The sequence below is a fragment of the Astatotilapia calliptera genome, chromosome 16 (genome assembly GCF_964374335.1).
Source record: "Astatotilapia calliptera chromosome 16, fAstCal68.1, whole genome shotgun sequence".
In the NCBI taxonomy this organism is placed as follows: domain Eukaryota; kingdom Metazoa; phylum Chordata; class Actinopteri; order Cichliformes; family Cichlidae; genus Astatotilapia; species Astatotilapia calliptera.
The window spans coordinates 2,620,001-2,636,634 of NC_137437.1; the positions used below are offsets into that span (position 1 = coordinate 2,620,001).

The following is a 16,634-nucleotide window of genomic DNA, read 5'->3' on the forward strand; positions in this document are numbered from 1 at the left end:
ACATTAGTCATTGTGCTGGAGGATATAGCTGTGTGCTGTAAAGGCAGCGTGGCCCTGCTAATATCGTGCCTGATATTAAGTGCGTCAGTTTTCTTTTGCTGGAAGAGATCACTGTGGACCAGTCAATATTCAACTGTTGGAGCTAGAGGAGGGTAACTTACTACATGCTGATATAACTTCTTATTATCAAATACTAAATTATAAACAGGGATTACAGTGTGCTACATTACTCGATTCAATAAGCACAATACAGAAGCCCACCAGACAGAGTTCGCCATAAGTCTGTGCTGGCACACCAGTGCAACTACTTACAAAGTTCACTTGGAGTTCACATTATTGCATTCAGCAGTTTATTTAATGATAAAGTCTGAGTTACCAAATTCATTTGTCATTGTAATGATTTTCTCTCAAATCAGCCTCCACATTGTCTTAATATGCAAACTAGTGTTTGAGTAACTTACTGGAAAACTCCGTTGTAAACCAGGAGCTGGGTGGCCAGCGTACCCAAAAAGGCAATGCAGATTCCCAGACCGAAGCCGCTGCGGGAGCGATCGAATGTCCACCACAGGCCAATGGAAAGAGCTGCCAGAGTCAGAGACAGCTGAACATTGTTGGCAAAATCCACTTTCTGATGCAGGCAGAGGTCAAGGACCAGGCTGAATGCTCTACGATGCACTTACACAATGTACAGCTCCATCATCTACCCAGTAAGTCATTAAACACAAACTTCCTTGAATTAAAAGTTACACTCTGTGCTTTACTTACATCTTGAATGCGTGATTTAAAGTCCACTCTGGTGGTGTACAGAGGAAAATTATTAAACAGAGAAAATACCAACGTTCTAAGGATACAGCACTGGCGTGGTTGATACCCACAAACACAGCCACGCAGCGCATCACGCTAGACCATTCCCGCTTGAACTTGTGTGGTTCACCCAGACGGCTGTCGATGCAGGGGTACAACAGCCCAATCATTGCTGCGAGGGGGGAAAAAAGGAAAAAGAATACTGTGAGGAAAGATAAGGGAAATTATGCATCTGTATAGCACCAATTCAAAACAACAGTAGCCTCGATTTAATATTATCGTAAGACCCTATAATATTTGAGAAAATCCCAACAATCAGATGACCCACTATGGGCACGCTCTTGGCAACAGTAGGAAGGAAAACGTCCCTTTCAACAGGAAGAAACTTGTAGCAAAACGAGGTTCAGCGAGGGGCCTGAAAACAACGTAACAATAATAAACAATAAAGAGCCAAAACCACCAGAGACTCATGGAGAGGAATTTGCTTTAAAAGTGTTGCAAATGAGAACAATATGATCCACAAGCATAAACTGTGCAGTGATTTGTGTGCAGGTCACAGTGGTTCGTGTTTGTATGTACACTACCAGTCAAAAGTCTGGACACACCTTCTCAGTTAATGATTTTTCTTTATTTTCATGACTATTTACATGTTGGGGGATTGAATAAATCCCCACCAGTGTCACCAGAAAAGCCTCCAACCATCATGCCTCCTCCTCTATGCTTCATGGTGGGAACCATACATGTAGTCGTGGTTTCTTAGCAGCTATTTGACCAAAAGAGCCTGATCCACACAGTCTTCTCTGAACATGTAGAGATGTGTCTGCTACTGGAGCTCTGTGTGGCATCTATTTGTGCTCTAATCTGAGCTGCTGTTAACTGGAGATTTCTGAGGCTGGTGACTGGGATGTATTTATCCTCAGCAGCAGAGGTGACTCTTGGTCTTCCTTTCGTGGGGCAACAACAACAAAACCCAGTTTGTTCCCATTTCTGTCATTTAATCTGGTAAAAATGCCAACGATAATGGTTCGATAAGTACAACAGCATGCAAAAATAAGTTCATTTCTGAGCGAGCAAGGAAACTCAACCTAGAATTTTTAAAAACAAAACAAAAAGATTATTTTCATTGCAGCACGCATCTACGAAACCACTAACCTAGCTACTACAGCAGCGAAACTATTTCTGCACTTTCAACAGAATGCAGAAGCCGTCCCCTGGGATACAAAGTACTGTGTATTTCAACAACAGGTGGAAATGACAGGCTCCTGTGGGCGACGCTATGTGTCTGGGGACTAAGACAGCCTCGGGCTGTTGTGCTCTGTGCTGAGCCACTCGGGAGCAGCAGGCATTGCTCTACATTTCCATCGGCAGCATCACACCCAGAAGACAGCATTTCAATAAACCAAAAGCCTGGCGGGTATGTTGTAACCTTCAATGTAATGATGTGTGTGCGTGCACAGTTATCGTCATGTTAAAAGTGCCCTGAGGCAACCGTTGTTGTGATTTGTTTCTGTATAAATAAAACTGAATTGTATAGTGTGCATAATTTTTCTAAAAATGCCACGTAGCACTAACAAGTATGCTTTTATATAAATGGTAAATGGACTGATGCTCAAAGCGCTCTTTACAACATGCCACATTCACCCAATCACACCCATTCTCACAAGCACTTTCTCTGTACTTAGTGCTTTCTAACTACAGTCACACACATTCACACTCCGATGGATGCATCAGAGAGCAACTCGGAGTTATTATCTTGCAGCCACCCCTATAAAAATCACAAATTTATTGTGAAAATGATTATTTGTTTGACTCAGCAGTGTTGAAGCAGGAGCATTACTGTCCTATTGAAATGTTTCCCAAACTGCTGCTCAGTCATGAACACTGACACATGTTAGTGGGAGCAGCTGTGTCTGCAGGATGAAGTCAGCTACAGGAAGCCAGTTTGTATCAATACGGGTGCAAATTAAGATCAATATACATTTTTAGTATTGATTAATATCTGAATATGGATTTGCATTTATTTTTTGACAACCCCAATTCAAAGTCAAGTACACTGCATTTCATCATACTAACAGTTAGTGCATGTGTCTGAAAGGTTTTTTGATTGGCCAGAACCAGTGACTCAGGGACCTTCTGTCTTTAGATCAATAAATACATTTCGATGTCATATTAGTTTGATAACCTTCACTATCAAAGAGACACTTTAAAATCTCTGTGCAGATGCAAAACATTGGGGCCCTATAACAAAAGTGACACAGCATCAGTTAGGCTGTCAACATTACTAGCGGGTGTAAATATCTAACATTTTACCACCTGTGAGTATTTATCAGCATGTATCTCTGAAACAGAATGGCTACAAAGCTTGGCATGCAACTCTGAGTCCTATTTGTGTTTGTACAAATCAATGAAATAATAAAAAAAAAAAAAAAACACACACATAAACTTAATTAAAAATAGTAAAAATAAAAAATGTGCGTATACCTAGTATTCGCACATATGTATAGATTTGAGACTCTCAGACCTTCATGAGTTAACATATTTTCAGTTTTTGCTGAATTCTACCTTTAAATTTATGTGGAACACCGTTTTAACATTCAGAAAATGCATAAACTGTGTGTCTTAATTGTATAATAAACTGAATACCATCATGCACCTGGTGAGTGCTCACAAAATATTCTGCTTATTACTGTGTAACTTGCTCATTTTAAGTGTGCTGCTTGGTGTCGTTTTCAGCTAACAACATGGAGATTTTAGCTCAGTACCATCGCAGAACCTTCTAGAGGACAGCTCTTGCTAGCATTGTAGAAGATGAGCAAGCATAAACAGAGCATAGACAAGTGCCACTTTGGACCACGGTGTGTCTGTGAGCTGTACAGAGTGTGTATTTCCCAAGGAGAAAAAAAGTGTATGATAAGTGCACTCTGACATGTAGAAAGATGTAAGAAAGACGGGACAGGAGAGGTAAGGCCTGCTCAGTGGTGTCTGATAAACTGGAAATCATGGTAGATGTAGTGCAGGCTAAACAGGTTACCTTAAAGTATTGTTGTGAAATGTACAGGGATGCACTATGTTGGACTGTTGCAGGCACGGCTGATGTGGTAACGGGCAATGTTAGGCTATATCAAGGACAGCAGACATAAATTTAAGGCCAGGACTGGTACTCGTGCCTAAGTACCTAAGCTGATCTGTCTGCTTAGAGCTTCTACAATTCAGTTAAATCTGCAAAAAAAAAAAAAGGTAAGTCTCAGAGCAACAGCAGTGCCTCTTTCCCTCTTGATTACCATAAAAACATTAAGGATGTTCTTTGTTTCTTACTCTGCATTTTAGCTTAAATTTTGTTAAATAAATAATGACACAATAAGTCATTTGTTGTTGTTTATCTGAGCTTAGATTTGCCTTCTCTCTCTTTGTTTTCCTCGAGCGTTATGGAAGTAAACAAAAGGACCCAAGACAAAGTGGTGTCCACAAGACCATACATTATTACAAAGTTCAAACTGGTTGATGAACACAGCTCCTGAAGTGTTTCCCAGTCATAATGAAAAACTGATAGCACTGTGCACAAAAGCAGAAGTTTATTGCTAAGGACTCGAAGCTTTCGTCGAAGCGGCTATCCTAGAGCGCAAGCTAGCCTAGGTAAATACCACTTCAGTTGCAAGTATCACTTCTAGCTACACCCTACAGCAATGATAAACAAAGACGTTAAAATCATTTTCAAAAATCATTTTCAACTCCAGAGTGAGCAACTGGAGATGGGCAAAGAGACACAGGCAGCACCGGGGCAGGAGGTTCACAACCTTTTGTCTAGCTACATTTTGTGGTTTCCATCTGAACTTTTTCTTTTGCTTTTTATCTCGCCTGCCACTTAAAATACATTTTTTTGAACCTCATTTTGAAAAGGGAAACGTTTCACACACCTGCGGCTGTCCCACAGCAGAGCGGCACCCACCAGGCCGAAGAGAAGATACTGGTTATGACATCAGGGGGAAACAGGGTGATGTTCCTCTGTACCTGAAGTAAGTTAAGCACCAGGGCCAGGAAGACGCCCACAGAGAACAACATGGCCCCTCGGATCAACAGGTTGGTCGTCCTGCAGAGCAAAATAAAAGGCGTCAGGATGCTGGTCTGGATTGGTATTTAGGTGCTATTGTGTTTTCTAGTCTTCTTGACCACTCAAAGATCTTTTTTCTCTGTACTTTAAGCACTTCATTCACACACTCACACTCTCTTGGACCAGAATTGTACCAGTGATGAATTGGGCTTCACCTTGCTCACGAATACTTTTAAAAGTATACTGAAGGAGCTGGGACAGACCATTAGTGGACAACTTGGCTACCTTGTTACCCAGGTCACACCCAGATTACCTGCATACAGTGTTGAGTTTTAGCAGGATAACTTAGCCTCAGATTACAGTTTCTGTGCTACAATGTTCAATGAATAAAAGACTAATGAAAGATTTACCTTACTATGTAACATACAGCAAAGACAGTAAAAATGGCACTATGGGAGTTTGTTGTTCTTCTTATGGTGACCTTCTGTAGCACACGGAGCTAACCTGTTGGTGATAGCTGAGATGTATGGTCCACGAGAATGCTGCATCTCTCCAGACCTCGACCACTGCTGCTGGTCGTCGGTCACTGTTCTTCCGCTCATCGTCGTCAAGGTTAGAGACATTCGTAAGACTAATTCAGGAAATTACAGATGGTGTCTGACATCTTTAAACATTAGTGTGGTCAATGTCCTCCACTGACATCCCAAACCACGCTGAAAAACAAGAACAGGCAAAACAAAAAAATAATAATTAGGCTGATTTCTGTTTCAATCAGAACATCATAAAAAGGTAGGTTAGCTGGGTGCTACATGTAATGGGTGACCTAATGGTTTTACATAGTAAGTTTTAGAACATTTTTTTAAACCTAAAGGATTTATGGTGTAAGATATTATATACACAGCTTCTAACGTTAAAACTTTCTGTATCTTTCAGAACTAAAAGTCAGAGTGTATGTTCAGAAAAGTCTACATACTCCATGTTTGTTTGTAATTACAACACAAGCCACCCAACTATACTCCATGATCAGCAATTCCTGTAATCTGTGCTCATTCATGTAGTCTTGTACCATCAGTAACCATGCATAGAGGTGACTGTAAAACCATGACCTGTATATAGATAGAATGAGTGGTTGACTGCATGTATACAACCTGTGCAACTTGAATTCATGTATCTAAAACTAATACACTATTATGTAACCACCATCCATGTATGCATGTGGATATTTGGTTACTGGCTGTTAAACTGTGTCGAGCATGCTCATTTCTCCTCTGAGGCAAAGAGCCGAGGTGATTATTAGAACAGTGATGACTTTAGGTCTTTGCTTCACTATCAGCAGGAACAGGAAGATGTTACTGGTGGGTTTTACTGGTGGAGAGCTGGTGACCACAGAAAAGGGATCATATTACATTTGGATACAATTCAGGAACAGTTTAAAAAAATAAAAATAAAAAAGGAGGGGGAGGGGCTTCCAAAGGATGCACTCTCTGAGAGCGACTCCTGCACAAGAATCCAAACCACTATTTGTGAAACCCTCTGACGAGGGAAATGACTCCAGAAACACCAAAACCACGTTCCCCAAGTCTGGTACAAAGCCACAGACCGAACAGCAGCTACACCATCGCCATGATTTCCTCCATTGTTGTGTCGCATTTGTTTCTCAGATAGAAATGATGCCACGGGACTTTAAGCCGCGTTGCTATAACGACTTCACACACATTTAGTTGGCAATCAGTTGTAATGGAAAATGACTGAAACCGAGCAGAGTCGAGTCATGCCGAGTGGGTACCAGTGGAAAAGAGACAAATGAGTCTGCATCCACCTAAAGCATCAAAATCAAGTCTCACATAGGGAGACTGACAGATGCAGCACCTGCAAACATAGATACTTCACTTTTTTTTAAACTTAACTTGCTTCATGGCTTTCAAGCTGTCCTGAAAGGCTAGGTCAATTTTACTAGCATTACCATTCAAGCACTTTATTATGGTTGTTAATACTAGCACTGCACAAAATGCAAGCACAAAGGAGTGCCAGTACACTTGTGAGGAAAAGTAACTGATTTAATTAATTGAACTGAATTAAAGATTAATTCTTGCTCTTGCTTTTTTAAATGCTCCAAAGTAGCAGCTGCTGTCGTATTCAACTACAGATAGATTGTTGTGGGTTGGCTCTATAGTAGCCTGTATGTACAACTACAATCAGAATCCATTATTATATAGACCTATAGTACTAATGGCATCAAGTCTTGGGGATCGTCAAGATGTTTTCTGGCAAAACTGAGATGAGCCTGTTCCTGTGCTCAGCAAGGATTTTCCTCTTGGAACTGCCATGCAGGCCATTTTGCCCAGTCTCTTTATGGTGGAGTCATGAACACTGACCTTAAGTGAGGCAAGTGAAGCCTACAGTTCTTTTGGATGAGTCGTCATTACCACTCTGGGGGTAACTTAATGGCTCTCACTGTGGTTTGTGGAAGTCCCACAGCTTTATGACTGTCTTTGTAATATTTTGGCTGAGGGCTCTCAATCACTTTTACCGATTTTCCAAAGAGGTGATCCACCACAGCTAATTTACATTATAACGGGGAGGAGGCAATAACTTTTTCACACAGGGCCATTTAGGTTTGGCCTTTTTCCCCCTAAATAATAAACACATTCACTTAAAAACTGCTTTTTGTGTTTACTTGTGTTATCTTTGTCTAATATTTAAATTTGTTTGATTACCTGAAATATTTAAGTGTGACAAAACATACAAAAAAAACTAAACAAACACAGGAAATCAGGAAGGGGACAAATACTTTTACATATCACTGTAGCAGATGTATCAGCAGCTATATTAACCAATGCTGAATATAATGCTGTGATGCTGCTACGTTTTTCAATCTACAGACAGTTTGAGCAGATGAATGGTGAGCTTGCGCTGGATAATTAACTGTACTGATTTGACTACTGAAACCTTTAGCGTCTTTTATGCAAGGCTGAATCGGGGGAGCCAGTAGATCACGTGTGCCCCTCGTTCACTCATACCACGTATCTTTAAAGCTTTATTTTTAGCAGGCGCCAGGGCTGCCGCAGCATTTTGCCCTCGTTAGACCGATTAACACAGCCCCCATTTACCGGTCCTTTACTACCTGGTGGCGACCAAAACATGTCAAAGAAACAACTAAACACCCAATTAAATAGTAACAGTAGAAAACACGCAGCTGCCGAGGTAACGTAGGTTAGCTTAACGTGAAGTTCGTTGTGTGTACGTAAGCACTGAATAGTTAGCTAAAACGAACGTGTCGTGTACGTGATAGCACACTGGCTAAGGTCCAAGCTCTTACCTTATGCCGACAAACACCTTGTTCTTACACATTTATTCATTTCAATGGCTTTTGCTCGTCGTGTAACACTGAACTGAAACAGACGAAAAGCTAGAGTTTTCTCTCCCTATTGTGACTACTTCCGGCTGAACGGCTAGCCGTTCGCGTTTAAAGGCATGACGTAACCGCGTCGCAAAAAATGACGCGTCATGTGATTGGATGTGTGCGGAACGTTAACCCAATCGCTCTGGACTATAAAAGAATGCCAGCGATGTTGTAATTGTGCAGAAGCAGAGACAGATGAGAGACAGGATCTATTGGATAATTCTTCTGTAGAAATAGTTTCAACTGTTGATTGTTTTTATATATAGTTTTTAATTCACAGTCGCTTCATGTGAAATGTTTATGCCTCAATAACTAGGAAAGGGACAATGGCCATGTTTAATTTAGTGAGCAATTAAATTTATCTTTTGTAGCTTAATACAACAGCCCCAATACCCAGCTCAGCGTTGTACTCTAGTTTTTATCCACTCAAAAGAATCCTCACATATACACGTACACTTAATTTTGTATTTATTTATTTTATTGATTTGTTTTGTGGTGTGATTGGCTTACAGTAATGAAAAAGTGAGAAAGTCACCATGCGCTATGGATTACTCTTAATCCTCATTTATGCTATTTTGTAATCAGCATACTGAGACCTGCAACTCATGATGGTGTTTTGGGGATTATACCTAGGTACACAATGGTTTTAACAGAAAGAGGCTTGCCATGCTCTCTTGTCAACTATAGCACTTAACTCTATCTGTTAACTGGAGTCTACATGCTATGGATCTTTAAAAAAATACCTGTAGAAAGCTTAACGCTGAAAAAATGTTGAACTGAGGGAAATTGTTTGTTAATATATTTACTAAAATCCTGGAATAAACTCAAATTAGAATTAAACACGAGTCCTATATGATAAACTGGACTGTACTACACTAAGCAGTAATTGGTAGTGCTCACGTGGTTGAAAAGAGTGCTGTACCTTCACTGAGTCCAGCAAAGTTGTGTCCTCTATCATTTCTAGATATTTTGGGAGGTTTGATTGACGTGAAGTTCAGTTCAATTTATTTGTGGTATAAATTTAATCATCCTTTTGGGTCTTCACTGAGCTCCTTGGAGTGTCAGAGTCCAGCATGTGCTATTTAACAAATCCTTTTAATGTTTTGTAACTATGCGTGTAATGTTATTAATAAACTTTATTTATTTGCACATTTGTTTTTATGTGGAAACAGTTCGCAGAATATTCAAAGGATGGTTTAAATGAAAACATTTAAGTTACACAACATGCACACTAATGATTTTTAAAACTCAGCTAATTGCCTCAAAGACAGACAATCGTCTGAGACGTCTTGGAGGGAGGTTCAGAAGGTGAGAGGGGTGTACAACGTCTCCAGACCCATAATGCATCTAACCAGCTCCTGGAAGACACTAGTCAAGTGCACCATGAGAAAAACACAATCTGAACCAAATGTGCTTCAATCCATTTGCAGTCCTTTTATAGAAAAAATGTCTCACCATGCTTAAGCACTTTTCTCCATTGCCACAGGCGCTATGAGCATAAAAGACCTGCTCCAGTCACATACAATATGGCCCAGAGTCTCAGCCTCTTATGTGGCATTAATTCCAGTTTCTGCCCCTCATTTGCCTTGAAGTTCCACATTGGTGTAGCCTCAAGCTCAGGATTGACACCTATCCCCACTCCCCCACATGTCCTCCATCTCAACGAGCATTTCAAGAGCCCACTCAGTGGACAGCTGATTTGCCACCTGACCAAGTGCCACTAATGTCTTCTCCTATGTTTTCACATGAATTACACCACACCATGATCTCATCATGTGCAATTAACCTCCATTAATCACTACTGAGATCTCAGCCCTTTCTTACAAGAAACAAAGAGCATTATGTAGGATGAAGGATAGTTAAAAAGTTGAAAAAAGTATTCATTTCTTTAAGTATACTGCAAAAAAATTTATCTGCGAAAATCTGACTGTAACAAAATCAAATCAGTATTAGCAACAAAAATCCAAATGTGTCTTTACACGAATACATTAAGCGCGGATTGAATCTATATTTGTTCTAAACACACGCATTTCCTTTAACAAGCTGCAGCACGTAAGCCAGGTTAATCTTCTTAGATTCATTCACACATTAAACTGATCGAACTGAAAAATCCCACCGAAACAGGCACAACATCGCAGGAATTTACTGGAAAACACAAAACAAGCATGGCCACCTCGGCTGGTAAGAATCACGAGTGATGCTCGCTGCTTTACACTTTGTTAAAAAATGTGAGGAGGTGCTGCTTGCCCGGCAGTTTTATGGAAGACCAAACTAAATAGAAATGATCCTCTTCAACTTCCACCAACTATGTTATTGAATATTAAAAGGTAAACAGTCACACTACTATGTTTACTGCTGCCTTAAGTTGTGAAATAACCGGATGTGATGGTTTATTACAGTAATATGTAACTGTGAAATATACATTTTAGAAATATAAAATATAAATAAATAAACAGATAAATAGCTGGTTTCATTTGAAGATACATTTGTAAGTGATAAATGAAACTGATCACACACTCCAGTGAACAAATATATATATATATATATATATTATTATTGTGTATAAAAACAGCCGTGACTCCTAAACATTAATGCTGTACTACTGAAGGTCTCATTATTATACTTAAATACACGCAAAGACATAAATGTGAGTTACAGCTAATATTTCTCTGTTATTTCTTTAAAACACTCCTAAAGATCAAAAGCAGCAATTTCTTAGTCGAGCCCTGAATACGTTCTCAGTTTGCTGAAGCAACAGTACAGCTCTAAAAAGTCTCAGATAATAATAATAATAATAACAATAATAATAATAATTATTATTATTATTATTATTATTATTATTATTATTATTATATTATTATTATTATTATTATTATTATTATTATTATTATTATTATTTAGACCATTTTTATGTAAATTTAAAACAATGCTTTTTCAAAGCAGGACAACACATCTTTATTTATTTACTTCATACTTTGTACAATATTGAGTGAAACTGAGTTAAAAGTACTTACATTGTGTGTGTGCTTACCATCAGGTCATGACACATATCAGGTTTGCAGTCACCATTAGAAGTACTAGAATCCATTCATTGCTTATCTTTTGATAATATTATATTGCATTATTATTCACAATGATACAAATACAATTAGAATTGACTTCTGTCTGATATCTTCAATCCTCAGAAAACCGTCAGGCCTACAGAGTGTGCTCCTCACATGGCTGCAGCGCACTGTTCTTTAGCCCATGCTGCTACACTGATCTTTATGTGTGTTTTTTATCCACTAAGATGACTCAGCAGGTTCTGTGCTGGACTATCGGAGAGTCCTAAGGGACACTCACTTAACTCTAATAATTAGATTGATAAAGGGAAGTAAGAGGAGGATATAGGGAGCTTTAAATTAGCTGTCAAGAGCTACTTGGAGGCCCCGTTACACAGCCGAACAGGCAGGATACAATTCATCATCCTGCCTGTGCCGAGCGCTGAGGACCTTTTCATGATTAGTCCTCTGTCGGCTCATTCACTTTAAATGTGAGTGATCGTGTGTGTGGTGTTGATTGTGGATGGTGATGGAGAGGTGGGGCTGGGCCTTGATCATAACAGTCATCCCCATTGGACCATTGCAAGTCCCATCTCAAAAATAATAGGCCTTGTGACCTCTCTGTTGTCTAGAATTAACCTCTAACCCCCTCCCTGTCTGTGCCATCTGCCAATCCCAGGACAGCCATCATGAAAAGGGAGAGGCTGTTTGGCGAGCGTGTTCACCAACTGCACGTGTGAAGGATTCAAATGGGAAACAAGAAAATGGCCTCTGCTCTAGTTTTCAGAGTATATACGTCACAAGTTTGGGGACACAATAAAGAATGAACAACAAAAATTCTTGCATGTTCAGTGTGAGTTTATTTAGTCCGAGAGAGATTAAACATGTACAAAACTGTGATTTTTTTTTTAACATCAGGGAAAATATTTCAAAATTTAAAAAACAAAACAAAAAAGAGTTATGGCTAGACAATACATATACAATGTGCATGCTGTTCAGGGTTTGGTTTCTGTGCTTGGCATGATTCTGAATGTGCATTACCTTAGCTCTGTATGGTGGAGAAATACTCAGCTCTGGGAAGAAGAAATCACTGCTACCTCCCCGGTTCACGTAGTCTGACATTTACCAACAATGAAACATCTAATGAGCAAACAACAGTGTAAAAAATCCAAAATCACAGAGTTAAATGATCCCTAATGGATGGCGCTGACACCTGTACATGATGACATTTATATGGCTGAGAATCACATCAGGAGCAAATGAGACACAGAACAAGGAGCTTTTCTGTTCCTGCAGCAGCAGGCAGAGAAATCTTCAATGTCCATCCAATGGAACCAGAGCCCTGATTTGTGGTGCATCATTGTCTGTGCACATTCTTGGAACTATGAGGAGGAAATGCTAATGTCCTGTTGCTGGCGGCACCATGAAAGCAATGCCAGCATGTGTGTGGCATACTGAATGATAATGACAAAGTGTACCATATCCCCCGTGAGCAAGCCTGCAGAACAATGATTACAGATTGGCCAGTGTGTCCTTAGGATCACAAGGGAGCCTGGTTCTAATGCTAATCAGTGCTGCTGCCCGCTGAAACATATCTGTGCTTGCAGGACATGAGGAAATAAGCTGGAATATCCAGCTTAGACTATAATTTTACCATGGCGCTGTTTATTTTTTATATTTTAACCCACAGGAATTTACAAAGGCAGGTTTAACCTATTGCACCACCTGCTGGTCTCAAGTTGGTAAATAGTGATACAAGACTATTTTTGTTCTTCAAGCAATTATCCACCACGTTGCGTTAAACATTGATGTATGAGCTTCGCTGCATTCTTCATTATTCAATTTATTTCACAGGGTCTGTTAAAAACGCCTCATCTCCTTCTTGTTAGGGGGGAACGAGCTAATCCAGCCTAAGGAGGGATTCACCTGCTGGTTCGGGTTTTACCAGTCTCCCTATGCCATTCACCTCCATCAGCTAACCTGCAACCCCTCCACGCCACCACCACAACCAACGGCCCTCTTGGAATATACTCTATTTTCATTCCAGGGAGCGAAACAAGAAGGAGAGCTGAGGCACAGCAATGCTCAGCTGCACACTCAATGTAGCTTAATGGAAGGGAGGAGAGTCTGAGTTGAGGCTGTCTCTGATTGGCTGGCCCCGAGATGTGCAGCTTCTCCGCAGCACAACCTGTCACAGTTAATCAGGACCCATCTCTTAACAGCCAGCCGGGGCTATTGAAGAGGTGAGCCTATTTCTATTCAGGACGAAACAGATGATAAATCATTTGTACATAATTAGTGCTCAGCAAGGTTATAACTGACACGTATTTTCATCTTAATTAGGAGGGAAATTTGTTCCATTAATTTAATTTGGTGCGCATGGGTGCCTCTGCACCTAACTAAGTTAATCTTACACCTGTCAGGGTGGGAATGGAGTTGGGCTTTAGATTACAGGGAAATGGGAAAGAGTGCTCTATCAGATTGTTTCATGCTGCTGTATCATGAGGTAAACTCAAACTGCAGCTGCACATCTCCTGCTAAAAGCAGGACAAAGCCACACGCAGTCTGAGGCACTCAGCAGTAATTAGTCTTATCTAAGAAAGCCCTTTTTTTCTGTAACATTTCACAGCCATCCCACCACCCTGCAAAAGACAATAAGCTGGCATTGCATCGTCAGTGCTCGGTCTGATAGGCATACACACTTCTTCGTCCCTGAACAAATATTTAAGCAGATCTCACAAATTGGTGCTATGGAGAAAATCACATTCCATCATGGGACCCGTTTCCATTCAAAAGCCCACATCTCTGATTTACAGCCACAGGAGCTTTCAGTAAGTCCAAGGCCTGGGTCTCTTTTCATCGCTGGAAGCTGTATGAAGCTGTAGTAATTGCCCCAAAGAAGTGGCTCAATAAAGAGGGAGCTGGAGAATGACTGATTTAGTAACTATAAGGTTTCTAATCGAGTTCTTCATCGCCTCGCCGACACACAAGCTGACAACATTACCTGAACTGATGCACAGTCCATTACAGAGTGCTCCGCTTTAATCGAATGTCTATCATAAAAATACAGAGATGTCGGGTGCCAGCGCATGCACTCTCACCCATGTGTGAAGGTGTAACCAAACTGTAATGGCTTTTCTTTTAGATATACCACTGCATGGCCTTACAAATGAATATTAGCAGGGAAAGAGAGTGCGAAGAAATGAGCTTCTAACTTGTAAAAATGCTGCTATTGGACGCTCTTCTTTCAGACAGGAGAAATAAGCAAACTCACTGACTGAATGAAATGGGACCAGGCAAGTGCAGTCAGATGCCTGTGGAAGTAAATCATTCAGATGGTTGCAGTACAAATCCATCATACGATAGGATGCTACAGCTAAGCTTTCGGTGTTTGAGATTATCCTTAAAATTACAGGCGCAGAGGTCGACATCATTTTGTGTAATTGCAAAACCACTGATTTAAAATTAACTAGGTTAAAATTTGGACTTTAAATTTCTTCAGTTGAGGCAGTGAAGAAACTCCAAACCTGTTACTGAGACCAAACTGTGTGATTCACACCGTGACTTAAGTTGTCTTGTATTTTAAATCTTATGCTGCACGCGGCTTCATTACTTGTAGTCCACGCCTTTACTTATTCTTACATTTCATGAAGAACATCACAGTCCATCCATCCTTTTCAGGGTCGCGGGGGGCTATCCCAGCTGTGTTAGGGCGAGAGGCGAGCTACACCCTGGACAGGTCGCAGGGCTGTTTAAGAATTAATATACTTATTTTAAAAAAAACAGGAAATAAGGGAGCAGCTGAAAGAACCAGGGACGAGCTGATTTTTCCTTCATGTAAAATGTCCCCATCAGTCAAATTTGAGGACATATCTGAGAGTCTGCATGATTATATTATCTAAGTATAATAAATTTAAAGTGTGAAACTGCCGATGAAGCTGATCAGTCTTCGGGCATGTTTGTGGTTTCGTTTTCCTCTCAGTGGGCTCAACATTTAACCCAAAGAATTATTTACAAGTGAGCTCAAATATACACAGGTGTCCTTCCCTGGTTCAGTGAAGAAAACTTCATTTACATCAGGTCACTTATAAATTCAGTTGGATTTTTATTGTTGTGACCATTTACTAGAATTATAATTAAAAAAAAAAAAAAGAAATATCCTGAGTGTGTGAAGTTTTGACTGGCACTGAAAGAGTGTGTGTGAAAATTCCCACTTTGTGTTACATTAACAAACATGAGATGAAGACAGCAGTTCAAAGACACTCCCTCCTTTGTTGATGATGACCTAACATACTGAAACTTCCTGCTGTTAACCTCGGGTGAAACATTACGATAAAGCACACAATGTGTGATTACAAACATTTTGTAGGAGCAGTGAACCCTTGTGTACAATAGATGGCAGCATTCCCACACAGACCAGGACAGCCAACTGCCCCCACAGAGCAGCCCGATCTCCTACTGCAGGGCTCAGGATCAGCTCTTTTAATTCGTCTCCCATTTGTACCTGTCATATGAAATACTAAAGCACCTGTGGGCTGTGTGCACTCTGCTTTAACAACACTTGAATTTCCCAAAGGAATAAAAGCTACACTACATTTAGACTGAATACTGTAACCATACGAGATGTCAGGATAATATTCTGTTAGTAAATACTTTAAAGAAGCACCATAAATAGACTTTCAACATTTCTAATTCTTTTGTCGTATGCTACTTCCTTCTTCCACTGACTACATTTAAGAGGAAAAATGGATCTTTGAACTACAAACGACCCTGTAAACTCATAAGGTTTTATATAAAAGTCCAGCAGCTACAACATGGATTACATTGTTGCCTCAATACTAGTAATCTAACGATGTGTACACAGACCCCTTAACTAGGTTTACCTGCTAATACTTACTATTTATGTAGGATTTACTACGCAGCTCTTTCACTTGAGTATTTTTACAGTTGCTTTGATACTTTTACTTGAATACTTGCTGTGTTTCAATGCACAAAGCTGCAACACTCCTGTGTATGTTTAAATGAATTCTTAATGTATGAACATCTTTTGTATGTTACTACTCTAGATGTTTAAGACTGAGCTTATCTTAATAGCTTAAAGAGCAATGCGATGTGCTCATGATGTTTATAGTGACACGACACATTAACTCTTAATGTAATGTACAGCCCTATTTTCAGCCCAACTTCTAATTATCTTAAAAATCAACAAATCGAACATCTTTTCATGGGACTTAATATAATCAGAACAAAAGCTAAAGTTCACACACAAACGTAGTGGAGTCAGTACAGACCATCCGCTTCGAGTGAAGTCAGTGGAAATATAAAGTAACAAATTGTA

General features: G+C 39.9%; 1 protein-coding gene across 1 annotated transcript in view; it reads right to left on the reverse strand.

Annotated features, from left to right (window-relative positions):
- The window catches only part of insig2 (insulin induced gene 2), an 18,362-nt gene extending 10,040 nt beyond the window's left edge, over positions 1–8,322 (reverse strand). The window contains exons 1-5 of the mRNA XM_026145074.2: positions 8,172–8,322; positions 5,357–5,565; positions 4,719–4,891; positions 852–976; positions 462–628 (exon numbers count right to left, since the gene is read on the reverse strand). Of these exons, the coding sequence (XP_026000859.1) occupies positions 462–628; positions 852–976; positions 4,719–4,891; positions 5,357–5,475 (584 nt within the window). The 5' untranslated portion in view covers positions 5,476–5,565; positions 8,172–8,322. The remainder of the gene's footprint in view (positions 1–461; positions 629–851; positions 977–4,718; positions 4,892–5,356; positions 5,566–8,171) is intronic.
- Positions 8,323–16,634: the final 8,312 nt, after the last annotated feature.